The sequence below is a fragment of the Sciurus carolinensis genome, chromosome 17, assembly GCF_902686445.1.
Source record: "Sciurus carolinensis chromosome 17, mSciCar1.2, whole genome shotgun sequence".
Taxonomy (NCBI): domain Eukaryota; kingdom Metazoa; phylum Chordata; class Mammalia; order Rodentia; family Sciuridae; genus Sciurus; species Sciurus carolinensis.
This window is the reverse complement of record NC_062229.1, coordinates 19652711-19679609: the sequence shown is the minus strand read 5'-3', so window position 1 is coordinate 19679609 and position 26899 is coordinate 19652711. Positions and strand designations below refer to the sequence as shown.

At 42.4% G+C, this 26899-nt stretch overlaps 1 protein-coding gene and 1 long non-coding RNA gene across 7 annotated transcripts; one reads left to right on the top strand and one right to left on the bottom strand.

Moving 5' to 3' along the window:
- Positions 1 to 212: 212 nt before the first annotated feature.
- LOC124968869 (zinc finger protein 709-like) lies at positions 213 to 26754 on the bottom strand. Of its 5 annotated transcripts, XR_007105874.1 has the most exons (8): positions 26646 to 26754; positions 21912 to 22038; positions 21490 to 21550; positions 19159 to 21109; positions 11154 to 11376; positions 2722 to 2848; positions 2454 to 2515; positions 213 to 1339 (listed from the first exon to the last, which is right to left on the bottom strand). XR_007105874.1 is itself a non-coding variant. In XM_047531710.1 (4 exons), the coding sequence occupies exons 1-4, from the start codon at positions 26646 to 26648 to the stop codon at positions 19888 to 19890; spliced, it is 1413 nt and encodes a 470-aa protein (XP_047387666.1). In that variant the 5' UTR covers positions 26649 to 26754; the 3' UTR covers positions 18542 to 19887. The 5 variants fall into 5 exon arrangements, 1 of the variants encoding a protein (XP_047387666.1); XR_007105876.1 differs by lacking the exon at positions 2722 to 2848; XR_007105875.1 differs by lacking the exon at positions 11154 to 11376.
- Positions 10897 to 15352, top strand: LOC124968870 (uncharacterized). 2 transcript variants are annotated; one of them, XR_007105879.1, is made up of 3 exons: positions 10897 to 11030; positions 13461 to 13747; positions 13932 to 15352. It is a non-coding gene; the product is annotated as an uncharacterized LOC124968870 (long non-coding RNA). The 2 variants fall into 2 exon arrangements; XR_007105878.1 differs by lacking the exon at positions 10897 to 11030 and adding an exon at positions 11214 to 11719.
- Positions 26755 to 26899: the final 145 nt, after the last annotated feature.

The window sequence follows — 26899 nt, the reverse complement described above, 5'->3', positions numbered from 1 at the left end:
CCTAAGTGGAAACTGGAAAAAATTCAATACACAGTAAGAGGTTAATAGGAGGAAGTTCAGGAAAGGAACATTGGCCTATGCTAAGAAGACTGAGATCTATCAGCAGATGGTGAGCAAAAGGCAACAGAGAGGTATCATTTTAGAAAGCCAGAGAAAAAGGACACTAAGAGAACTATATTTGAATGAAAGAAAAAACAACATTGATGCCATGAACACCATATGGGGAATCACTCTTTAATAAATCAAAAACAAGAAGGTAGTCTCAGTGGAAATGAAGATAGGAGAACTTAACCAGTCTCAACAGAAAGTACACATTTGGATTTTTCACATTTACAAGGTTTTGATCCAGTGAGCATTCTTAAATGAAGGACAGCTAAAGACTTCTCCACATCTGTTCTATTCAAGGTTTTGCACTATGCTGTGTTCTTTTATATCTGTGAATCAAACCAAGATGAGCAGAGGCATTTCCATATGCTTTACACTGATAGGAGTAGTCTCCACTATGCATTATTATGTATCCAAGTAAGGTTGTGATAGTGAAGATTCCCACATTCTGTATTTAGGGATTCTCTCCAGTGAGTCCTTTCACAGTTTTGAAGGAAATCAGAACAAGTGAAGGTATTCCCACACCGCTTACACTCATAGGGTTTTCTCCAGTGTGACTTCTTTTATGTGCTTGAAAGGACTGTAACAAGTGAAAGCTTTCCCACATTGCTCACATTCACAGGGTTTCTCCCCACTGTGAATCCTTTCATGGTATCGAAGGGAACAGTGATCAGTGAAGGCTTTCCCACATTGTTTACACTCAGGGTTTTTTTCCAGTGTGACTTCTTCTATGTGCTTGAAAGAACTGTAACAAGTGAAAGTCTTTCCACACTGCTTACAATCATAGGATTTCTCTCCAGTGTGAATTCTTTCATTTATAAGATATGAACTGAGAGTCAAAGACTTGACCACATACTTTACACATATGATATCCACCTCTATTATGTATTACCTTGTTTTTGAATGCCCATCTCACACTGCTTACACACAAAGGGTTTTTCTGTAGCATGAATTCTTGCAAGGACTTGAACATAGTGGCATCTTCTGAAAGCTTTCCCACAGTTCTTACATTTATATGGTTTATCTAATATTCCTGACATTCACATTGTTTGTGTCCAGTCTGAACTCTGGGCTCATTTAGAGATGAATGACCAGTGAGGCCTCCTCTCCATACACTGTTTTCACAAGGTTTGACTCCAGGAGGAATTTTCTTGTTCATCATAGGATCTGGAATCCAGATAAAGATTTCTTCACATTGACTGTCTTCTTTATGTTCATGGTCTACCATGTGACACTTGTAAAAAATGAGAAGCATGTTACTAAGGTACTCTTTATTATTTATTTACCAGTAGAATTGCTGGCTTTAAACTATGTAAGAATTTTGGACATGAATGGACTGAATGCTCTACACAATGACTTGAGGAGAGCAATTATTGAAACAGTAGTACTTGTGGGGTTCCTGAATACTTGTTTCCAGTTAACTATTTTATAAATACTAAATGTCTAAGGCACATGTGTATATGTATACATGTATTTTTGAGGTGGGGTTCTTGCTATGTTACCTAAGCTGCCCTCAAACTCCAGATCCTCCTCCGTCAGCCTTTTTAAAATTTTTTTTGGTGGGGGGCCAGACCAGGGATTAATCAGGGGCACTCGACCACTGAGCCACATTCCCAGCCTGTTTTGTATTTTATTTACAGACAGGGTCTCACACAGTTGCTTAGCACCTCGCTTTTGTTGAAGCTGCCTTGGAACTCACCATCCTCCTGCCTCAGCCTCCTGAGCCACTGGGATTACAGGCATGAGCCACCGTGCCTGGCTCCCTAAGCCTCTTATTGGCTAGGAATACAAGCTTATACCACCATGTCTGCTCCCAATATCACATTTAAATGCACTTGAGTATTCCTTATGCACAATGCTTGGGATAAAAAATGTTTAGATTTTGAAGTATTTCCACATACACAGTGGAATATCTTGAAGCTGGGTCCCTGTCTAAACACCAAATTTCTTTCTGTTACATATGTACTTTATACCCAAACCTTAAGGGTAATTTTATACAGCTCATGGAACAAGGTTTATGTACACTCGATCATCACAGAATGTCACTTGTAACATTACGTCAGTGCTCTTGATGATTCCATCATTAGAATATTCAGATTCCAAATTTTCAGATAATGGACCTGTAAGCTGTATATAGTTTTAGAGAAAATCATCTGAGATTTTATCAATTTAAAGTTGAGGCTAATGGGCTGGGGATGTAGCTCAGTAGTAGAGTGCTTGGCTAACATGTGTGAGGTCCTGGGTTCAATCCCCAGCACTGCAATAAAGCTGAGGTTATTTGTATTATTTTCCCTTTTCTTAAAATTTCTGTCACTCCTAGATTCTTGAAGAACATTGCTTTCTCTTACCTTAGATTTTTTCCTGGAGTTTTTGTAGCCATTTTTAATGTTGTGGTCTTCTTATCCTCTTCCTAAAATGTAGACCAAAAAAATCATTATTAGTTATTACAGTGTTATAGATATATTATTAAATCCTAGGTAGGTTCATGGTATAATGTGCTCATTCCTGGTATATTCCAAAGTTTTCCTTTCCTTATTCCAAATCATGAAGCAACATGGATGAGCAAGAAACACTTGCTCTCTGATTGATTATGTAAGGCAATGACATCACCCTTACCTAGAGAGGTCAGGTTCCTGAAGGTTTCCTGCAACACATCTCTGCAGAGCTTCTTTTGAGAAGGATCTAGCAAAGCCCACTCCTCCAGGGTGAAGTTCACAGTCACATCCTCAAAGGACACTGACTCCTAAAACATCCCACACATTTCCAGCAGGAAAGTTAAGACTTGTATCACTGGAAATCCATACTCACTACATAGTAAGATCACATGATGCTGTGTTCTCTAAATGTTCAGTACATATTACTCAGCCATAAAGAAGAATGAAATTATGGCATTTACTGGCAAATGGAACTGGAGACTATCATGCTAAGTGGAATACGCAAATCCCCCAAACCAAAGGCCAAATGTTTTCTCTGATATGCAGGTGCTAATACACATAAGGGGGGGGGAGCTGGGATGGAAGAACAGAAGTTCATTGGATTAGACAAAGGGGAATGAAGGGAAGGGAAGGGAGATGGGAATAGGAAAGAGAGTAGAATGAATTGGACATAACTTTCCTATGTTCACATATGAATAACTCTCCATCAGGTACAACCACAAGAATGGGAAGTTATACTCCATGCATGCATAATATGTCAAAATACAGTCTACTATCATGTATAATTAAAAAGAACAAAATAAAAATTTAAAAGATGTCCATTCCACGTCTTAGTCATCACACTCTCACTCTCTGTTCATACCCACATCCTCTCACACACTAATTCTGATGCTAGATGGGAACTCTTTAGTAAAGCAACAGCAGAACAGGAGCACCTGCCGTGCTGCCCAGTCACCCAACCTCTCTTTGTGCAGTGGGTCTGCAGCCCTCTCACAACAAAGTCCTGCTACTCAAAGTTCACAAGCGAGTTCACAGCATCTGTGCTGAGACTGCATGTTCTCAGAAAAGCTTGAGAACAAAGTTTGACCTTTCTGGTGTTTGGGAACTGCTCCTGGGATAGACCTCAGCAGTCTAACTCTAAAGAGGGGTTTGGTGTTCCTAAACAGTTTCTGTCAACCATATATTTGTCTAACTCCTGTTGTCTCTGTGAATGTTTGCAAGTTTCTGACAGGTTCCCTACCCGATATGCCCCCAAGTACACTATGGATGATGAATCTCTAATGAGCAGGTCTGGAAGATGCTATTTAACATCTCTTGTCTCACCTCTCACACATACCTACAAAGTTCTATAATTTCTAAAACACACTTTTGACTTGACAACAAAATGTCTAAAGATGTTTAAAAAAAATTTTTTTTTGTACCAGGAATTGAACCCAGGGGCACTTTACCAGAGCCATATCTCCCACCCTTCCCCACCTCTTTTCTTTTAATTCTGAGACTGGGTCTTACTAAATTGTTTAGGGCCTTGTAAAATTGCTGAGGCTGATCTCAAACTTGCAATCCTCCTGCCTCAGGCTTCTGAGTCACTGGGCTTACAGGTATTTGCCACAATATCTGGCTGATATTTAAAGTCTTTGGAACAAGAAAAGTGAAAGCTTACCTAACGTACAAAAAAGACTTTGCACACTATTTACTATTAACACAGCTATTAAGAAACAGATCATGGGAAAAGAACAGTCTTCAACAGGCAACATGTAAACTGAAAACTGAGTCATGATAGAGAAGGCATTATGCAACAATGGCAGAAATCACAATTTCTTTAATACAAGAGCACTCACAACCTGTATCTACATGGAAACATGCACTGTATCTCCATGGACAATATCATGTTATAAACTGGAACCAGGAAGATAAAACTTAAAGGCTTTAAGAAGTCATTATAATCCATCTTTTGGGATGTAAGAAAAGAGAGTTTCCTCATAAGAAAAAGAGTAAGCCATAAGAAATGAACAGAGAAATTTGAATCTATGAAAATTATAGGAGGAAAAACATAAAAACAAAGGATGAAAATATCTGCAACATATGTAACATAAAAGGATTAATGAGTAGAATAAAAATGAATAAACACATTATTGAAAAATGACCAAAACACACCTAATGTCAAGATAAAACACCATACACCAAAAAGAATCATGGCCTGGGTTGAGGAAATAGCCAAATAAAATGTAAGAGTTGAAGACCACAGCAAAATCAGAGTTATGCACAAACGGAGGATCAACTGATACACTCCTGTACCATTTCCTGCAATTTGAACTATTGCAATCTACATAGCAGTCATTTTTATGAATGTCCAGAAATGCATTGGGCATTTGTACCAGGACACAAATGTGTTGTTTTTCATAGCACTGAAAAGTAACCTTGAAAAAGCTCCAACACCATAACCATTAGAATGGATTAGGAAATAGTTCGGTGCCTCCCTCAGATTTGGGTTAGACAGGGAGGCAAAGAAAGCACCCATAAAACTTTTCCTTGGAATTGCTTTAACACTAACTGAAAGTTCCAAGGGGACACAACTAAAAGAATCTGCTTGGTAAGAGATCACATGTGGTCCTTCACAGCCCTGCTTTTACACTGAGGAGGGAGTCTGTGCGCTTGCTTGCAGGCTGGCCCAAGGTGGGAAGTGGGAAGCAGGGGAGGCAAGGGCATGCAAAATAAGACTGGAGCGTCTGGAGGTACTGCGCCCAGTTTAGTGCCAAAAGACTGCCAAATAATGCAGAGGGGAGCTGATGCCCTCAGCCCTCCCTTTATGAGGGCCCCTGCCATTCTCCACAAATCCAGGTTTCATCCACTCCCACCCTCACCAATACATTTATCTTTTGCTCTCTGAATGGATGGCACTGACCCCAGCCCTCTGCACCTTTCTGGTTCATTTCTCCCATTTTTCCTGAATGCTGCCCAGTGCTGCCCTTGGCTCACTCACCACAGTGGATACAGGTTAGGAGGCAAAGACATCAGGGCAGACCCCAAGTCCTGGTTACGTTCCTGAACAAGGTAAGGCTAAAAACTCTTCAGGTCCCTGTGCTTTTTAACGCATCCAGCAAAAGCAGGCGAGAACTTAACTCTATTCCAAAGACTCTTCGGCAGGCATAGAGAATGGCTGATGAAAATGCAGCTGCCAGGGCATCTGCTGGACAAGCTGCCACACTGCAAGACCCTGGGAGAAAAGGAGATGGGGATGCAAGGTCAAGGCCTCACCTTTTGCTGACCCTCTACTGAAAATGGTCTGTGTGTGGAAGAGCCCTCAGGCCTAATGAACCAATATTTATTATATTTGTGGTCCCTTGGGAAAACCTGGGGCTTCAGAAGACAAAGAAGCCTAGTTCATTTCATTACACCTGCCTGTCTCTCAGGGATACCCCTGAGAACTAAAACTGTTTCCCATGACTGCACAAGGGGAGTGTAAGGGACAGAAGGTGTACTTGTTCTAAATTGATTTTGAATTGATTTTGCTGACTGGAAGGCATTTCAAAGATAAAGGCGGTGACAGAAACAAAGTTAATGTAGGAGTCTGGAAGTGTTAAAATGTAGTCTTGACAGTGTTTGATCATTAAGCTCTGTTACCATTTTCCAAACTGTTAAGTCAGTTCTGAGTCACTTGAAGATTCTTCTATTAGGAGACAACAAGAGGGTCTAAACCCATTTGCAAACATGTTTATATACCTACTTTATCATACACTGCATTCACCACTGTCACAAATTGTGTTAATGGCCATAATCAGAAAATGCTTGGGGAACAGGTAGAAAGCAACATTTTATAGCATATTACAATAGGTTGACCCCTCTGGGGAAATATGATATCATTGATAGAAGCACTTGTAATGGAAAAATATTATCAAATATAGTTCTAACCCTACAAAGCTTTATAATTATTTTGTAACAAAAATGAGTTTTTGTATTCTGGGATGAGCCTACGTTGGTTTTCCTATAAGAGATGAAATAGTTTTGTCAATAATGTAGAGTACTGGAACCTGTTAATGTAGTCTTCAGGGTACCTGTCATGTGGTTTCCATATATAGTCAATGTTTTACGAGGATATTCTTAGGTGAGACCTATCTGATTCTATTCCCACAGTGATTATAATGTTAACCCTCTATAGGAATGCTGAAAGTAGTTACCCAGACAACTAGGAAAACAGGATGAGAAATAAGTCCACTGAAGCAATGAATGGGTGGACTGTATTAGACAACTAGAAGACTGAGTATATTTTCTATTTTGAATAAACAAAGCTATTGGGTTCCAAATTGTGACCAGTACAGAAATACTTGATGGCTGATCTATATCTATAATTCTCACTTCTACTTCAACCAATGTATTCATAGAGGAGTCTTTCACTGAAATAATTTTCAAACAAAAACAAAAACTGCATATGGCAAAGACAGGAAAAGTAGCCAAGGACTGCGGTCACCATGGGGCAAGAATGAATCAAGCAGCGAATCAATGGAGAAGTTAATGACTGCCCAAGGCCCAGTTAGGAACTTGATGAACATTTCAAGGATGGAGATACACAGACACACAATACTGTTATCATTACCAAACTTTATCACAAACTTTTAATTTATTCTTTTGTGAATATACTTCATGATAAATAATTTAACAAAGAATTAAGTTTGTGAAAAAAACATACTAATTTCTATATATGTCCCTCTCCCTTATAAAGTGGCGATGAGACTTAAAATTCACAAACGGAACAGCAATAAACAGAGCAACACAGATAAAAACACAAGGCCCCAGAAACCCAGCAAGCAGAGGTCAAAGTGCATGCTGGCTGGCCATTAGCAAATCAGAGCAAGAAAAAATAGACATAGAAAGTGATTAATGTGTAGACATCGTGCTGATGGTGCAAGCTGCTATGGTCACATGCAGATATGTGGCTCTGATATTGATTGACACTGATGACAAAATGCCATTAAAGAGAGATAAGGCATTCAATCTTATTCCTCACATAACTCAGGGCTCAGGGAGAATAGGGCAGGCCTCTCAAGCAGGAGGCAAGTGTCTTGAGAGAGCAAAAAAAGGGGTCTGACCTCAGAACTTTACTGAGGTTAACAGAGAAGCTGCAGTGAGAATTCACTTCCAGAGGTTGAGGTTTGGGTGATCTGAGTCTCCTGTCAGCTCCAAAAAAAGAAGTCCCCAGCCTTTTCATCATTTTATCTTGATGTGGGGCACAACGGGAAAGAGTTTGAGGGTTAAATACTGTCATCCAAAATAAATAAAAAATTTAAAAAAGGAATCACATTTCTCTACTTTCTAGCATAGGATGAAAACATATAGAAGGAAACACTCCTGTTCACAGAAGAAAACACAAAGGAATTTAAAATCAACAACTCTTCTAGACTTGGAGAAGTATGGTTGTATTCACTAGCTTAATATTTCAAAATCCATCATTTTGCTACATATCAAATACAAACAACTGGATTTGAAATTAAAACCACAATGCCATTTATACAAGAGAGAGAAAAGGGAGAGAAACAATTCAATGTAAGATGAAAGACCATATAATGTTCAACACCATAGGTAATCAACAAAATCAAATGGAAATAGAGATGCTGTTTATAATAGATGGACAAAAATAAATTAGATATACTGTAGATAAATCACACAATAAACACATATCCATTCGTCAGATGACAAATTTGTACCCTACCAAAATTGCTTACTAGCTGGGTGTGGTCCCTGTCTATAATCCCAGCAACTGGGGAGCCTAAGGCAGGAGGATAAAAAACTCAAGATAAGTCTGGACAACTTAATGAGATCCTGTCTCAAGTGGCGGGGGAGAACTGGAGATGTAGTTCACTGATAAGAGTGCCCCCTGAATTCAATCACCAATACTGAAAAAGAAAAAAAAATCACTAATAACTCTGAATTTATCCATCACTCTATCACCTACACACAAGCAATTTTCTTCCCTATTCAGCAAAAATATCTATGGTGCAGTAGAAGCAGAGGGAGAATAATAACATTGTCAAAACATCAAAAAATATAAACATGAAGCACCCAAAGTCCCACAGACAGTGAAATGTATGAATTCACTGGCTGAGCTACATAGTGGTAACTACTTTCATAAGTGCAACAGATTGAGGCAAAGAAACCACATAAAAACCATATCAGCATAATATTAGTGGCATATAAATGGCAATAACTCATTCATAATTCAAAAGAGGCAAAAACAATTAAAACTCTGCTTAGTAATAGCACACTTGGGAAAGCTATAAGGAATGTCAAAAACTCCATCCTGTGGTCAACTCAGGGTGCAGAGAAAGATGAAATTAGGAAGATACACCAGAGGTAACCTATTTATTCACCTGCATGGTGATTCCATGGATATTTACAGTCAGACTTAGTATGAAACAAATAAATTATTTCAAGAATTCTAGGGGCTGGGATTGTGGCTCAATGACAGAGCGCTCATCTCAATGTGTAAGGCACTGAGTTCAATCCTCAGCACCATCTACAACAAAAAATATTAAAAACAAAAAAAGAATTCTCTTTGCTTCTTCAGACCTCATCATTCGTTCCAAACAAGGAAATCACCATCTTGCACTTATATCACAAACAAAAATTCTTAAAATGGTGAGGTAGACTGCTATTTTTATAGGAGGAGGATTATACTAAGGAAACAAAAGGGAAGCAGCCTGCTTCACAGGTCAAACACATTCCTAAATTTAGAGACCACTCTCATTGTGCAGTTGTAGCCCAGAGGGGCTCTCTCCCAGACAGTGAGGGAAACCTGAGTAGTCAGGAAATGGAATTCTGGAATCTCCCACACTACACTTGCCTCTCCTCTCAGCATGAAAAGTCTTCCTCCTTCACAGGTTTGATTTTGACAAGTGACTAAACTGTCACCCAGAGTCATTTGAAGATTCCAACCTGTTGTGTTTTATTGACATCACTTTTGACTTCAAAGGTGTGCTGCTTGCTTAACACCAACCAATTCTCCAAGTAAGTGCCCCACAATTTAATTCTGATAGCACCCAGATTTAGCGCAGTCCTGACAAATTCAGGGTTCAGTCTGACCACACTCTCCCCACTGCAGATTCCAGTCCAAAGCATGTGTTTGCTCTGTCAGGTCACCAATTCCCATCCTGAAGGTAAAAAAAGGTTAACACCTTGAGTTACCTCATTAGCATAAATTCAGACACTGCCTCAAAGAGATTCCTACTGTTCAGGTAATTCCCAGGGCTAAAGAGTACACTTCTTGGTAAAGAGCAGTGATTTGATCTCCTACCTCCAATACTCTGATTTGGAGAAACACCCTACTCCAAATGAACACCCTCCCTATTACACTTAGATGATGTTCCCTGTCTTTAACCAACAAGGCCAGATACACACTTTACAAATTCCCACTTTGGGCTCAATATTAACTAAATTGATCAGTAGAAACGAAACACTTAATAAGTAAACTTTTCTTGGGTCTCTCCTTTTCACAGGCCTGTCATATTTGACCTACCCTCAGCTGAGCCAGCACATAAACCTCTCTTTAATGTCACCCTAAACACAGGCTGACTTCGGGGGGAAAGTTCTCCGTCATCCCCTTCTCTCCCAACTTTTTCTACTCTTCTTTCCTAATCCCTAAAAAAGAAAATCCCTTCTCTGCCTAATCACTGAAATGCTTGCAGACCATAAAGTTAGGGCTTTCCCACTGCAATTCTCCTTCCAGATGGTCATGTGCTATGTCGATCATTTCGTTTTTTAAAACAACGTGTAGCAACAGTCTAAGGACAGTATCAATTATGTCAAAGAGGGCAACCCATCTCCTCTTCCACTTCAACCCCAACCATATGTGCACGCAGATCCCCCTCTCCAATGAGTCTGGCTACGTGAAGTATCCAGAAAATTAGGGATTTACAGGCAGCCAGCCCTAAGCAGCACTGGAAAATTGTGGATTTGAGACCTTTCTTCGCAAATATTTGGAGAATTTCGCGCAATTAAGAATGCAACAGGGAAACGTGACGGAGGGATGGCGGATCCCAAACACCCCAGCTCCTCCCGCGCGCGAGCTCCACTCGCAAGTTGGGGTCTCCTTGGGACCCTCCCGCCGGCACCGCCCAGTTTGGGGAGACCGGGGCTCCCGGCTGCCAGGTCAGCCCCTCCAAGCGGCCGGAGGGACCGAGGGCCGAGCGGCGCCCGTAGCGGACTCACTCGCAGGCTCGGAGCCAACGTGGGGAGGCCGGGTCCCGCCACCCACGGTCCCAGCGGCCGCCCCTTTCCCCACCCCTGACCGCTCCCCAACACTGACCATTTCCGGCTTCCGGGGTCGCCCGGAGTTCTTCCCACAGTAACTGGCGTCAGTGGGCGTCACAAAACGGAGGAGGTTGAGGCCCTTGGTTCCTTTCAAAACAGCTGACCGCCTGCGGAATACCGCGGCGCGCGAGAGGAAGACCCTTCCGGCATGGATCCGCCCCTCCCGCCGCCGGCGCTCCTGATTGGAAGGTCGTACAACCCCGCGCCTCTGATTGGCTAGTGATCCCCCGCTCCCTAGAACCCGAGTGACAGAAGGGATCCCCTCACTTGGCAGAGATGAGCAAAATGACAGATTCTGGCTACAACACTTACCCGGCCTTTCTTCCTCCCCAGACACAGACGTGGCCCAGCCCGAAGATGCGTAGAGCTTGCTCCTGGCTTTCCGGAGCGTCAACCGCTTCTTAATTGCAACTCAGCGGTCTCTTTTTGCATCTTACTCCTGGAAATGGGGTCATAAGCGTGCTCAAGGAATTCCAGATTCAGTGTCCACGGAGACAACCCATGACCTCAGAGTAGGAGGGGTGATTAGGTCAGGCTGAAACAGGAGAAAGGACCTGATGTTGTCGCAGTGGAGGAATCTGGGGTGAAGTACTTGGCTTTAAAGGTCAAGGCTTTCTCACAGTTTATCTCTCAATCTATCCATTTTCAACCAACAAAAGAAAAATATGCAAACAAGAGATACAACTATTTAATGCATGGAAAAACTGGAGTTATATAGTAGCAATATTCTACAAGGAGTTGTTAGGGTTTGGACGAGGGATGTCCCCCAAAAGCTCCTGTGTTAATGCAGTAATATTCGGAGGCGAAATGATTACATTGTGAGAGCTGTAACCTAATCTCAGTCCATCCTAGTTTGATTCGACAAGTAGTAATTGTAGGTAAGTGGGGCATGGTTGGAGGGGGGTAGATCCCTACCTGTGTGGTCTGTAAGGGTTCTTGTCTGAGCCCCTTCCCCTTTTTCTCTCTGCTTTCAGTCCCCTATGAATAGAGCAAGGTTTTTCAACCACACCCTTCAGCAGTGATATTCTGTCTCACCTTAGATTAAACCTCTTAAACTCTGAACCAAAATAAACTTTTCCTTCTCTAAGTTGTTTTTATCCAGTGTTTTGGCCACAGACAAAACGCTAACACAAGAGTCAAGCAAGAAGAGAAGCAAATCTTTGAACTGAGTCAGACAAGCAGTTTCCTTTACCCAAGGTCACAAGGAAATCTCACATATGGCCAAACTTATGGCCAAGCTCCAGGGTCAGGCTGAATGCTGAAATAGAGCCCCAGGATGGATCAGTACTGGAGAAAGAGGCAGGGACACCCACAGGTTTAACTCTGGGAGTTCACTATGCCTTGCTGTCCCCTCCTCTCAATGTAGAAACTCTCCCTCCTTCAAATACCTTAATATTCCCCAGAGGGAAACTCTTACTTGAAGTCTCACAAAGGTTCTTATCTAAGTAAACAGTCCATCAGAAATCCTTTCTCCAGAAGACTACCTAAATGAGTCTTTCTCTAAGCCTGACCTTCAGAGAATTTCTTCATCTATACAAGTTACAGGTAGACTCCAGCATCTCTGTGCATGCCAAAACCAAAACACTGTCCAAAAGAATGGCCCCAAGATAACCAGAGTCACCACCTCAGAAAGTACAGAACTTCCAACCCTATCTGCACATGGGCCTCCCACTATTCAGTGCTCTGCAGCTTCTCACTGTGAATTTTCAGAATTCAGTGGAATTGCTGGACACCCACTTGGTGTTTGGAGACACAGACAACTGGTTTTAGGTGTGGTGTCAGAAGGTGGTGGGTAAAACCAGTTCACTTCTTCTTTCCCTCCATGTGCTATATTAACACTATCCATTCCACCTCTGCAGTCAGTCCCAAATTCAACCACTCAGCCCATCTCAGGAACTATCTCCACCACTGCCACCTTTTCTGGGTACCCCCAAGTCCGCACTGTCCTCTGTAGTCTGGTCTCCTCATAACAGTCAGAGAACTGTCTATATCCTCTATACTTGGTCACTTATGCTTAAAACCAACCCACTGTTATATTTTGGAAACACATTTGGCAATGTCTATGCAAGCTGATGGAGGTCTCTCCTATGACCCAGCAATTACATTCCCAGGTACAGACCCAAAAGAGCCCATTAAGTTTACCTTCTAAGGATACATAGTAGGCATTCATGAGAACTCCAAATTAGAAATAACTCAAATACCCATGAGGTATCATGAAGCTTCTTTCTGCATGCATTTAAAAATTTTTAGGGTTTCCTACTGCCCTAATGACAAACTTTTCAAGTGGACTTCCTGGTCATCAGTGCTCTTGAACTCTAACCTGTCTGCCTTCATCAGGACTTCCTCAGCCAGGGCTCAGTGGACATCCCATTGTCCCAAACACACCAGACCTATCACCCTGAGGCTTTGCACTTGCTGTTACTTCTACCTGGAAACTCATCCAACTGCCTGCTTCACCTGAATCACAAGTGCACGCATTTCAGGTCTCACCTTACACATCACTCCCTCCAGACACTTTCTCTAAGACCCTAGCTAGCTCTTAGAACTACACTTAGCTCCCATAGATGCCTGGGCCTCTCTTATTACAACTCTGACCACTCTGTCATCTCTTGATTACAGGAGAGCTTCCAAAATTGAACAATGAGAAGCATAGTACAAAGAACTCCTTTCTTCTTAATCACTGCTGAATCTGAGCACCCAGAATATTTCCATGTCGAATGAGCATGAAACTGACATTTGTTGACTCTATGAGAAAATGAGGACAAGGTGCTATAAGAACATAGGAGTATGAATCTGACTAGATTCACTGAAGAAGTGGCAATTTACTTGGAGGACTTCAAAGGACAAAGAGTTCCCCAGAACATATTGGAACAGCATTCTTGGCAGAGGGAACAGTTTGAGAAAAGGTATGGAGAGGGAAACCTGGAAATACATACTGGGGATATGCTGTGGAAGGGTCTTGATGATCCCCGAGACTCATCACTTTGGGGCCAGTAGGAGCCCAGGTAAAAGGTTGGGGCATCTAGAAGGTTTAAGCCAAATTCTATTTGGAATGATACAGCTATGCCATTCCTTTGCTCTGTTTTTCAGGTAGCTTTATTGTGCTCTGGATTGGATTTTTCAGAAGACAGAAGTTAACTATTCATTGACAGTATGTTCCCTCAGCTCAGGAGGAACATGGAAAGGACATAAGAGTGAACACAAGAATGCTGGCCTCCATCAACTTATCCTTTATTGATGCTTCTGGCACTCAGGCCCGAGAGAAAAAGGGCCCAAGGCTGAGGCACAGGGGTGGAGTGGGACTGGCCGTGGCAGGAGCCTTGCTGCTTCTCGTAGACCAGTTCTGCAGGTATCCACCCTATAGCATGTAATTCTAGTAACTGGAGGAACATCCTAACCATCTTGAGATCATGAATGATGCCGGTTCCCCTATGTTTCCGTAAAAAGACACAAATCATGTTAGGTTAAAGAAAGATCTCTTCCTTGGCTCAAGACTGACAGACCTGACCTTGTCCTCCCAAATCTGGAGTCCAGTCCCTTGGACACTTAAGATGACAAAAAGAATCATAACATGACCTGACATCTAAGAGTAGTCATCTGGTCAACCTCACTGACTTTACAAAAAGTAGAAACTTGAGGCTCAGAAAGTAGTAGTAATCAGGCATAGGTACCAAGGTAGGTCTGTACAGTCCTGGCTGCCACCAAGGCATCATCTGATTGGCACTTTGTTGTCTCTCTTCCTATCTGTGTGACAGTCTCCTTAACTATCTACAACACTCTGAATCTGGAGACAACTTTGTGAAGTTGGACAAGTTACTCTCAGTTTCCACTATGACACATTGTCAAGTCCGGTGCATGTAGAACATGCGGCACATAGTAGCTGCTTCATCTGTCAACCAAGTCCCTTCTGATTCCAACTGTGCATTCCTCTTCCCATGTCTACAGCACTCATTCATTCATTCCAAACTCACTCTCTGTTCCAGTCTGAGTGATTTCAGATAAGCCAGACTTTTTTCCTGTCTCAGGAACACTCAATCCAATGAGGAGTCAGGCACAGACAAAGGCACTGTAGGAAGAAGACCAGGAGCTGGAGGAACCCAGAGCGGGAAGCCAGGGCTTTGTTCTGAGGTAAAGGCAGAGTTGAAGACTTCCCAGGACTAGGGCAGTGTAGAGCTGGGAGTGTAAGAGTGGTTTCTCTTGGACAATGTATATGCTCTGTGTCTTCTGGTCAAACTGTACAGTCCTGCCTCTCTCCTTGATCTACTTCTATCTTATTCCCATTGTCCTGGTGATACCAGCCAGTCTAACATGTGCAGTGTGTTTTTCTACAATAAGAAATAAATGTAGTAGGGCTCCCTTTATCCAAGAGGATATGTTCCCCAGTGGATGCCCAAAACAATGGGTAGTACTTAACCCTACATAGTATATTTTTTCTTATGTGTACAAACCTGTGATAAAGTTTCATTTACAAATTAGGCACAGTAAGAGATTAAAAACACTTAATAATAAAATAAAACCATTATAACAATACACCGTAATAAATCTCATCATGTGGTCCCTTTCTCAGTGTGCCACATTATTCTGTAGTGACCCTTCTTCTACTGATGTGACATCACACAATAACTACCTGATGAGATGAAGTGAGATGGCACAGGATAGCACAGGAGTTCATCAAGCTACTCAGAATAGCACACAATTTAAAATTTATGAATGTCATTTCTGAAAACTTCCATGTACTATTTTCAGACCATGGTTGATCATGGTACCTGAAACCACAGAATGCTCATCTGTAGATAAGGATGGTATGACTATAATCTTTACAAACTCCACAGCAAGAGTTGTGTCCACATAGCCCAGGGAAGTCCTGCCTAAAAGTCTTTGCTAGGTGAAGGCAACGCATCAGTTTTAATGCACTGAACTAATATACTTGTGGCTGCCAAAGGGCTGTGGCTACAGGCTGGTGGCTGTACAATGAAAAGGAGGCCAGCTTAGGTGGGGATCACCTTCATCAGGGGGAGTGATGGCCGAAGAAAGGAAGTCATCAGTTGCTCTGTCAAGATGCAGAGACGGATGTTTCTACACACGTAACAACAGTTGATAAATTTCAGAGAGGACATGAGGTTGGAGGGAGGTGGCAAGATTGAGTCTAGACAGTGGCAGAGGCATGTGGTGAAAATGAGTATTGGAGGAAAGAGGTAGGAAGGAATAAGGTGGCCAATCCCCTGGCTTGACAGACCCTAGTCCACCTCTCTTCAGGGAAGACTACCCACCTCCCTGGAACCTAAGCCAGACTGAGCCCATGGCAGGAAACTACAATGCAGGTAACAACTGCATTTATATCATGGTATCTCAGACTCCCAGCCTGGCCCCTCCACCAGATCCATTTGGTAGATGGGGATCAGCACATCAACCTGGACATCCCTCCTCACAGCCGTACCTCCACTTCCTCTGTGTTCCACCTGTGCACTGAGATAGGAATGGGGAGCAGCAGTCCCTCACCTGGACACCTTCACATGCAGAATGGGAACAAAACTTACAGCTCCCAGAGGTGAGTGAGGCAATGCTCCATGTAGGTGAGGGTCCTCCTATCACACCTTTACCTGGTTCCTACACAGGTCACCCCACTTGGCCTTTATCTTATCAGTTTCCACTCAGCTACATCCACACTCACGCACTTACCACTGTCTTCACCGAAGTGTCCACAGCTGGCCTGTGATACCTTCAAACTATAATGTCTGGTTCCCACCCTAATCCTTGACCTCTCCTCTGTCCCAGTCACCTGCCAGGTGCCCCCACAGGGCATGGGATGTGGACTAGAAGTCTTGAACTCACCCCTCTAAGCTGAGTCTCCTATAAAATAGAGGTTTCTCATTATCAATTCCTTGCCAACAACCTGGCCAGAATATTTGTGCAGTACAGGTCCCCAGGTTGTATCTGTCTCCTCCCTATCCTGAGAACTTTTCTTGATCTAACTCCTATTACTTCCTGGATTCCTTGCCAGACTTTTACCCTCAAGCACCTGAGGACTTCAGCTCACCTGGTCTTCCCCAAGTCCCTCTCCAATCCCCTACCCCCCGACTTCCACCAGGCCTTCATATCCCTAGCTCTCACTTCTGATCTGGTCCATGTTTACCCAGGTGCTCGGAGGGAGAGTGCTATCAGACGCTTTCCTAGGTTTATTTCAGTTGTTGCTGGGTTAGCAGGGCTAGGACTGTGGTGCTAGGGCGCCCCTCAGCCCTGCAGTCTCTGCCGTTCTGCCCCTTCTAGCTCAGCTCCAGCCCCAGCCTAAGCCCCTTCTTGGCTTAGCCCCGCCTGCCCACAAAGCATTCCTATTCTGCTTGACAAGGCAAACCCCTTCTTGGTCAGCCCAGCTCCAGGGACCCTCCCTCCTCTCTTGAGATCCCTCCCAGCCCATCTAACAGCTCAACCCTCCTCCCTGAACTCAGCTCTACCTATCTCATTCTCATATTGTCCCTAAACTCCAACTGGACTCTCCCCGTTCACCCAGTTGTCTGACTTCCATCCCCTTTTGGGTCAGTCCCGGCCTCTCAAGGACCAGCCCAACTCACCCCACCCCCGTCTCCAATCTCTGCTCCTTCAGACTGGTTCTGGTACCTCCAGATTCCGGAACTCAGCCTTGCATCCACCAGGCTACTCTTGGCTCAGCCTGGCTTGCTCCCTGCTCCCACGTTTTTGTACTGGGGTTTGAGCACAGGACCTCTCAAATGCTAGGCAAGTGCTCTACCACTGAGCTACATACACAGTCCCTTTTAAATCTTGAGACAATCTCACTAAGTTGATCAGGTGGGCCTCCAACTTTCCATTCTCCTGCTTCAGTTTCCCAAGCAGTTAAGATACAAGCTGTGCCACTGAGCTCAGCCCTGCTTCAACTTTTCTCTTGGTTGCCCCTGAATGGCTCAGGTTGCAGCACAGCCCCTCCTCTGCTCAGCCCCACTCCAGCCCTTTTCAGCAATTCTCAGGGCTGCACCTGGAAAGGCAGGCCTTCAAGAACCTGCTCACCAGGCCTCCTGTGGCCATGGTCTTCAGTGTTCTGCTTGGAGCATCATTTTTGCCCTAGAAGAAAACTCCAACAGCAACTTGAGATCTCCTGAGACCTTGGATTTGCAAGTGAATGGGATAAAGATGAGGAGAGAGGAGAAGCAAGAGAGAGAAGAGAGGAAAACCCATCCATTAAGTAGGATCTGTTCTCTTTCCCCATCACCCACAGGCAGGAGGCTACACTGGTGAGTCAGAGAATGGAAAGAAGTTGAATCAGAGAATCACTATAAGGTCCATGTGATTAGATTAGACTATCTACGGATTAGGGAGTCAGAGTATCAGAGAATATTCCCAACAGTGACAGTCTGAACTGACTGGTGCACACATTAGGGCTTGCAGGAAAATCCAAACTGTGGATATACCTGTAATGTGGAACTTCTAGAGACATCTGTGAAAACCTACAAGACTGAGAAAATGGAAGTCCAATAGTAGCTAAAAAGTCAGGGAAGGGAACAGAAGAAGGTGTTTGTATGACCTAACACAACTGGCTATCTCCAGGTATGATGTCTCCAAAACCTGACTTATTAGTCTCTCAGTCTATTAGTGTGTTCTAACATAGAACCATAAAGGAAAGGGATTCTGGAAAATACTAGTTCCCAACATTTCTCACACTGACATAACTCAATCCAGAAAAATTCTTCTCCCAATCTAGGTTTTTTATTGTCCTTTCTCCTTAACCCAAAGTCAATCATCCAACTAAGTCAGAAAAAATAACAGAGTAAAGGGTAACAGGTTAAATTCACACAGAACTATATAATAAACTTGACATATTTACAAATTTATGCCAACTATTTATTAGCAATGAAGATAGAATGAACTTCATTGTACCACATTTTCCCCCATAATAAAGGGTAGAATATATATAATAGAAAAGGGATATCTTAAACCTGCCAGCGACAAAATCTCAATAATTGTGGGCATAGTGGTGATTGCCTATAGTCCCAGCTACTCAGAAGTGTGAGGCTGGAGGAACCCTTGAGCCCAAGAGTTTGAAGACCAGCCTGAATGATATAATAAGACCAATTCAACAAACACAAGAATACAACACACTCAACTTTTAACAAAGACTAATTTTTCAATGTCCTATTAATCAGAGCATAATTTAAAACTACATAAAAAATCAGACCTACTGCATAATAGAACTACATTTCAATTCATTCAGGAAGCTTACAAACTTACACATAAATGAGATAAATTTATTAACTGACATAAGAGAAAAAACAATACCTATTAAATGCATTAATTCAAGGGTACTTACAGAATTATCTCAGTTCAGTGTTTCTTTGTGAGAGTAAGATTTAGAAATCCATAGCAGAGAGATCCACTTTAAGAGAAAGTCACTGACAAAGATAATATATGTACAGCTTTTATAACATTTCCTTCAAATTGTGGACTCTGGTGAGCAATATACCCATGTTAGTTTGCATCAAGCATTTCATATTTCTTAGATTTATAGAATTTCAAAACAGTGGGGCTTTCTGCAAAAACTTGAAAATGTTGGTTAAATTGAAAATTCCTTGGTTTGTTTGTTTTTTCAGTTTGGGGATCAAACCCAGGGCTTAGGCAAGCGCTCTACCACTGAGCTATATCCCCAGCCCCAGTGTGCATTTTTACATGCAGTTAGGATGTAAGTCAACTGAAGACATTTGCACACTGTTTATATTCAGGAGGTTTCTCTCCCTGTGTGCTCTTCAAATTGGACTGTGAGGATTAAAAGCTTTTCCAAACTCTTTCCATTCATAGCAGTTCTCTCCACTATGCATTCTTGTGTGTGCTAGAAAGGCTGTGTGATTATCAGCGTTCCTGCATTCCTTAGATAGGATTTCTCCCCAGGATCAGTTCTTTCTTTCTCATGAAAGGAACTAGAACAAGAGCATATTTTCCAACATTCTTTACATCCACAAGGTTTCTGTACAGTATTAAGTTCTTCCATGTGTTCATGACTGAAACAACAGAAGATTTGTTATCATGTCTTATACTTGTACAATTATTCTCCACTGTGAATCTTTCCATGTTTATACAAGGAACTGGGACACTTGAAGGCTTTCCCACATTCATTACATTCATAAGGTTTCTCTCCAGTATGAGTTCTTTCATGTCTTCGAAAGGAATTAGAACTACTTAAGGCTTTCCCACACTGCTTACACTCATAGGGTTTCTCTCCAGTGTGAGTTCTTTCATGTATTCTAACATAACTGGAACTACTGAAGGCTTTCCCACATTGCTTACATTTATAAGGTCTGTCTCCACTGTGTGTTATCATGTGTCTTCGAACACTTTTGAGACAAGTGAATATTTTCCCACATTCCTTACATTCATAAGGTTTCTCTCCAGCATGTGTTCTCACATGCATTCGAATATAACTGGGACAACTGAAGGCTTTCCCACACTGCTTACATTCATAGGGTTTCTCACCAGAGTGAGTTGTTTCATGATTTCGAACAGAACTGGGGCACTTAAAGGCTTTACCACATTGTTTACATTCATATGGTTTTTCTCCAGTGTGAGTTCTTTCATGTATACGAAATAAACTGGGATAATGAAATGCTTTCCCACATACCTCACATTTATATGGTCCATCTCCACTGTGCATTATCATGTGTCTTCGAACACTTTGGAGATAAGTGAACATTTTCCCACACTGCTTACATTCATAGGGTTTCTCTCCAGTGTGAGTTCTTTCATGTATTCGAATATAACTGGAACAACTGAAAGCTTTCCCACATTGTTTACATTCATAGGGTTTCACTCCATTGTGAGTTCTTTCGTGTATCTGAACATAACTGGAACTCCTGAAGGCTTTCCCACATTGCTTACATTCATAGGGTTTCACTCTGTTGTGAGTTCTTTCATGTATCTGAACATAACTGGAACTCCTGAAGGTTTTCCCACATTGCTTACATTCATAGGGTTTCTCCCCGGTGTGAGTTCTTTCATAGTTTTGAATGAAATTGGGCCAGCTAAAGACTTCATCATGTTCTTCATGTTCAGAGGGTTTTTCCTGATACTCATATGGTCTATGTCCAAAGTCAGATGTGATATGCCTATTAAGGGATGAATGACCAATGGCCACTTCTCCACATATGAGGCTTTCACATGGTTTTAATGAATGTGTTTTCTTGTTCACAATGTGATCTGAAATCTGGCTGAAGATTTCTTCACATGGATTACCTTCTTTATATTCACAGAGTTTCTCAATCACTTGATTTCTGCAAAAAAATGAGAAGCACATTACTGAAGGTTTATTAATAATTTTATATTTACTTACAGACACTGGATTTACATTTTTAACATTATCAGTGAAAATACAGGTTTTATGCCCTGCCTGAATCTTCTGAGTATGAATAGACTGAAGGCTCTGCAAGATGGCTGGACCATAACTCCTATGAAACAGTGATACTCACACTGGATTTCTTAATACTGTTTTCAAGTGAACTATTTTACAAACATATCTATGTCATATTTAAGTTTTAGAAAAAATTTTATAAGAATAAATAAATTTGAAATTGAATTTCTCATTTTTAAAATTTGTTGTCATTCTAAGATTCTCCAGGGACATCACTTTCTCTTCTTGTGTGTATAAATTTACCTTAGATTTCTTCTAAAAATTTTGTACTCATCTTCAATATTCTGGTATTCCCATTGTATTCCTAAAATGTAGATACAGAAAAATCATTATGAGTCAGACATGGTGGTGAATGCTTGTAGTCCCAGTTACTCAAGATGCTGAGGTGGAAGAATCACAGGAGCTCAGGAGTTCAAGACCAGCCTGGGCAACCTAACAGTGTCCCCATCTCAAAAATCAGTCAATCAATCAAAATTTTTTTTAAAAAAAGAAACAATAATTGAGTTATTACATTATAAAAAGATTGTTAGATTCTTTCTTCATAATACTGTGACTATGCTTGACTTATTCACCAACATAAATCTTTTCTATATTACAAAGAGCACTGATGAGCAAGAAACACTTATTCTCTAATTGATAAAGTGAGGAAAAGATGCCATCCTTACCTACAGAGGTTAGGTTCCTGAAGGTTTCCAGCATCACTTCTCTGTAAAGATCCTTTTGGGAATGATCCAGCAAAGCCCACTCCTCCAGGGTGAAGTTCACTGCCACATCCTCAAAGGTCATTAGGTCCTAAAACATTCCACATATGTTTAGTGAAGGAAGGGTGAGACTCAACACTATTGATCTACACTGAATTCATAATAGTTCAAATGATGCTGTGAACTCAAAATATGTATTCTATGACTTGGTAATCAGATTTACCCTTTATTCACCCTCACTTGCACACAGCAACTGTGGTGATAAACTTGAGCTGTGCATAAAGCAACGGCATAGGAACACATCTCTCATTGATGAATTCAGGGAGTAAGATATGCAGCTTGGATCACCCTTAAGTCTCTTTGAACAGAGGACCTGAAGTCCCTGTCATGGCAAAGTTGTCAGTGTATTAAAGGGCCTACCATCAGCAGTCCTGAGACGATATATCCTTAGAACAGTCTGTTTACAATATTGGACCTTTTTTATTTATTCTAACTAGTTATACATGACGGTAGAATGCATTTTGATACATCATACATAAATGGAATATAACTTCTCATTTTTCTGGTATTATCTGACCTTTGATAGCATCCAGAATCTGGATTTTGGAAAGGAACCCACCAATGTAACTAATAAGAGAATTATATCTTACTGGAACAAAAACCTGTAAGTAGAAACTTCTGTGAAGCATTTCAGAGGGTAAAATATATAAAAAAGAGGTGGGGGGAGAACAAGAAAACAAGAACAATGAAAACCTGAACTAAACCGTAACTGATTAATTGCTCAAGCCTGAATTGAATGGGTACAAGTTTGAGAGGGAAAAAGTAGAGGGGACCCATTCTTAGGAAGTCCCCCTTCATTTATGACTTTTCTCTTCCAGAAATATTACCAGTTCTCATTGTGATGGTCAAATAAAAACTGTTTCCTGCTTTGAGCAGGAGGAAAATAAAAGTAGTCATTTTGAAATATGCCCACAGAAATGTGTTCTTCTTTCCAGTCTTCAAAACAATTTCTCAAAGGCCTTATCAACTGGGATATTTCCAGAGTTTTATATTACTATAAGGGTATCACTGCAGGGTATTACTGTAGGCAGGCTACTTTATTTAAAAAAAAAGAGGCTTCTTTTGGCTCACAGTTCTGGGGGTACAAAGCCAAGAGCCTACATCTGGTGATGGCCTTCTCACAGGCAGAGTCTTGAGACAGTGCAGAGGATCACATAGCAAGAGACAAGGTGTACATATGGGTGTGTGTGTGTGTGTGTGTGTGTGTGTGTGTGTGTGTGTATGTTCTGCTCTCTCTCCCTCTGATTAAAAAAAATCAACAGAATTCAATCATGGGGGCTCTATTCTGATTACCTAATCACCTCCAAAAGTTTCTAACTCTAAATACCCCAGTGAGATTAAGTGTCTATCCTCTTAATTCCTAAGAGTAGGGGTTAAATTTCAATACATGAAGCCTTGGAGGACATTCAAACTATATCCAAATCACAGCAAGAGCCAAACCTCGGGGGCAAGTGTAATACCCAGCTCGGGTTACTCTCGGTAACCTTCCCGCCTCAACTAAGAGGTAAGGATGAAGAGTTCTCATGGAAGTGATAACCCAGGGACACAGGCATCCTAAAAATGAGGTCAAAACACATCGGTGCAATGCTCTGCCTTCCTCTGTAGTTTATCACAACATCTGTAGGGTTCCTGTATAACAGCAGTAGAATAAAATTGATAGAATTGCATTCCTCATGCCTTATTTAAGAAGTCTGAAAGGGCACACCAATAAATGGGGTAACATGAAAGAAGTGTAAAAAATGTCTAGAAACACATAACTACTGAGACTGGGTCATGAAAAAATAACAAAATATGTGCAGACCTACAACTAAAAAGGAGATTGATGCAGTAATCAACCCCAACCTGCCTCCAACAGTCTTGGACCAAATAGTTTCACTGGAAAAATCTACCAAAAATTTACGAATAATCATCAATCCTCCTCAAAGTCATCAAAAAAAATTGAAGGATAACATTTCCAAATTTATCCTACAAGGCCAAAATAAGGCTAACAACAGCAACAACAACAATAACAAAGCTACAGTCAAATGTCCCTTTTGAATACTGGTACCAAAATCCTCAAATTCTTATTCAGTGGTAGAGTAATCAAAACAATGTGGTGATGGCATAAAGACTAGACCAACAGAATATGACAGAGAGTGCAGAAAGATACCCACATATTTTTTAAAATGGTAAAATGACCTTTTTTTTGAAAAAAAAAAAGTTTTTATTAGTGCACTGTAGTTAAACAAAACAGTGAGGTTTATTTTGACATAATCATAATGCATGGAATGCAACTTGCTCCATCTCAGTTCCAGTGATTCCTCTTTCCCTCCTTTATCCCCCTTCCACTACTCTATTGGTCTTCCTTCTATTATTTTTTAAATTGATGCTTTACAGATATACATCAAGATAGAATTCACTGTGGTACAGTCACATATGAACATAACATAATTTTGTCAATGTCATTCTACATTTCCTCCCTTTCCCCATCCTTCCTCCCTCTGCTCTAAGATCTTTCCTCTATTTCTATGTGTCCTCCCCACTTTCCCCTCATTTTGGGGTGGCGGGGTTACCAGGGATTGAATTCAGGGGCATTCGACCACTGGGGATGAGCCACATCCCCAGCCCTAGTTTGTATTTTATTTAGAGACAGGGTCTCACTGAATTGCTTAGCACCTCGCTTTTGCAGAGGCTGGCTTTGAACTTGTAATCCTCCCACATGTCTCAGTCTCTGGAGCCATTGGGATTACAGGCATATGCCACCTCACCCAGACTTTGGGATAGTTTTATCCCTTCACAAGTCTAAAGGAATCCAGAGGGCAAGAATCATTTCTACCATGTCCCCTCAGCACCAGCATCTGATAAGTGGGCCAACCAATATGTCTTCAAGGAATGGAGACCTGGTTGAGTAAAGAAAATCTTAATGTCCCAAAGGCTTAGCCATTTAAATGAGGATTTATGAAGAGACTCCTCTCTCCGACAGGGCATCCATCTGCTCCCATCAATGGCTCCAACCCCCATACCTCAGTTGTCTTCTGGAAGGAGATAACCTAGGAGTGGATATTCTCAAAACACTCCAAGAAACTTTGCTGCTACAGGCATCCTGGATCAACCACAGACAGTTCTGAAACCCAGGACCATGAAAAGATAGGAGAGTGGATTAAAGACACATTACCTTGAAAAATTTCCCAAAGGGAACCTCAAGCAAAAGACATTCTGAAGTCTGTACTCAAAGAAGGTGAAAGTTCTGAGAGGTAAAAAGATTTTTTTAGAGTGTCAAGTAATTATTCTCTTCTCATGTGAAATGTTTGCAAACAACTAATCTTTTAAAAAGAGGCATCTATTGGTCTATAACACTGAAGCTGAATGAAATGAAGCATAGGGGATAAAACCTTTAAAACATTGTGAATTTCATGGAAACTAGCATTTGGGAATGTGGAGCAGAGGGAGACCTAGAAATTGAGGGATTTATTGCCAGCCCTGGCTTGTTGCCTCTGAAACTTATGCAGAAATTTAATCTCTGTTATGAGAATATCAACGAGCAAGATCTTTAAGAGATGATTAAGCCCTAGCCTCAAGAATGGATTAATGCATCCACGGATTAATGGATTAATGGGTTATTTTAAGAGTATCTATGAGAGCCAGTTTGGCTAAGCCTCTCCAGCTCTCCCTTTCTCTGGACACGTGATGCCCTGCACCTACCTCAGCTCTGCCAGCAAACACCAGATGGCACCTCTCAACCTTGGACTAGAACCATGAACTAAAAATAAGCTTTTCTTTATAAATTACCCAACTACAATATTGAGTTATGAGCAACTGCAAACAGACTTAGAAACCTAGGAAGAGCTATGCTGAGAAGACAGGGCTGTGGATTTGAGGCCCTACTTCCAAATATTTGGAAAATTCAGGGGAAATCAGATCCTCCCAGGGAAGAAAGGGATGGAACCCCCTCCCACACACACAAATCAGATCCTCCCAGGGGAGAAAGGGGCAGGGAACCCACACACCACAGCTCCTCCACACAAACCCTACACACAAACACAAATCAGATCCTCCCAGGGGAGAAAGGGGCAGTGATCCCACACACCACAGCTCCTCCACACAAACCCTACACACACACACAAATCAGATCCTCCCAGGGGAGAAAGGAGCAGGGATCCCACACCACACACACACCACACACACACACACACACACCACACACACACACTCGCACACAAACCAGATCCTCCCAGGGGAGAAAGGGACGGGGACCCCACACCACACACACACACACACACACACAAATCAGATCCTCCCAGGGAAGAAAGGGACGGGGACCCCACACCACATACACACACACACACACACACACACACACACACCACACAAATCAGATCCTCCCAGGGAAGAAAGGGACGGGGGACCCCACACCACATACACACACACACACCCGCCTCCCGCCACCACAGTTCGGGCAGGCGCAGGGCCGCGCGGCCGGCTGTCCAGTCCCAGTCCGGCGTCGCGGCCGCCCCCAACCCCACGGGCCGGGGACCGAGAGCCAAGCGGCGCCAGCCGCGGTCGGCCGCCCACTCCGCGCCGAGACGGAGAGGCCGGGTCCCTACTGTGGGTTTCTACCGGATCAACCCGCCCTCCTTCCCCCTCCGCCCCCGCACTCACCATTTCCCGGCTTCCGAGGTCTCCCGCGTCCTCCTCGCCGCTCCTGAGGTCAGCGGAGGTCACAGTCCAACAAAGGCTGAGCCGCTAGGCGCCTCGCAGGAGCGGCGGCCAGACACCTACTGCGGCTGCGCATAATCGATCCCCGCACAGGGTTTGTGCCGCGTCTCCCCCGCCCCTTGCGGGCGCTCCTGATTGGACAGTTTACACAGCCCCGCCCCCGAGGCCCTGATTGACTCGTGATCCAGGACCCACTC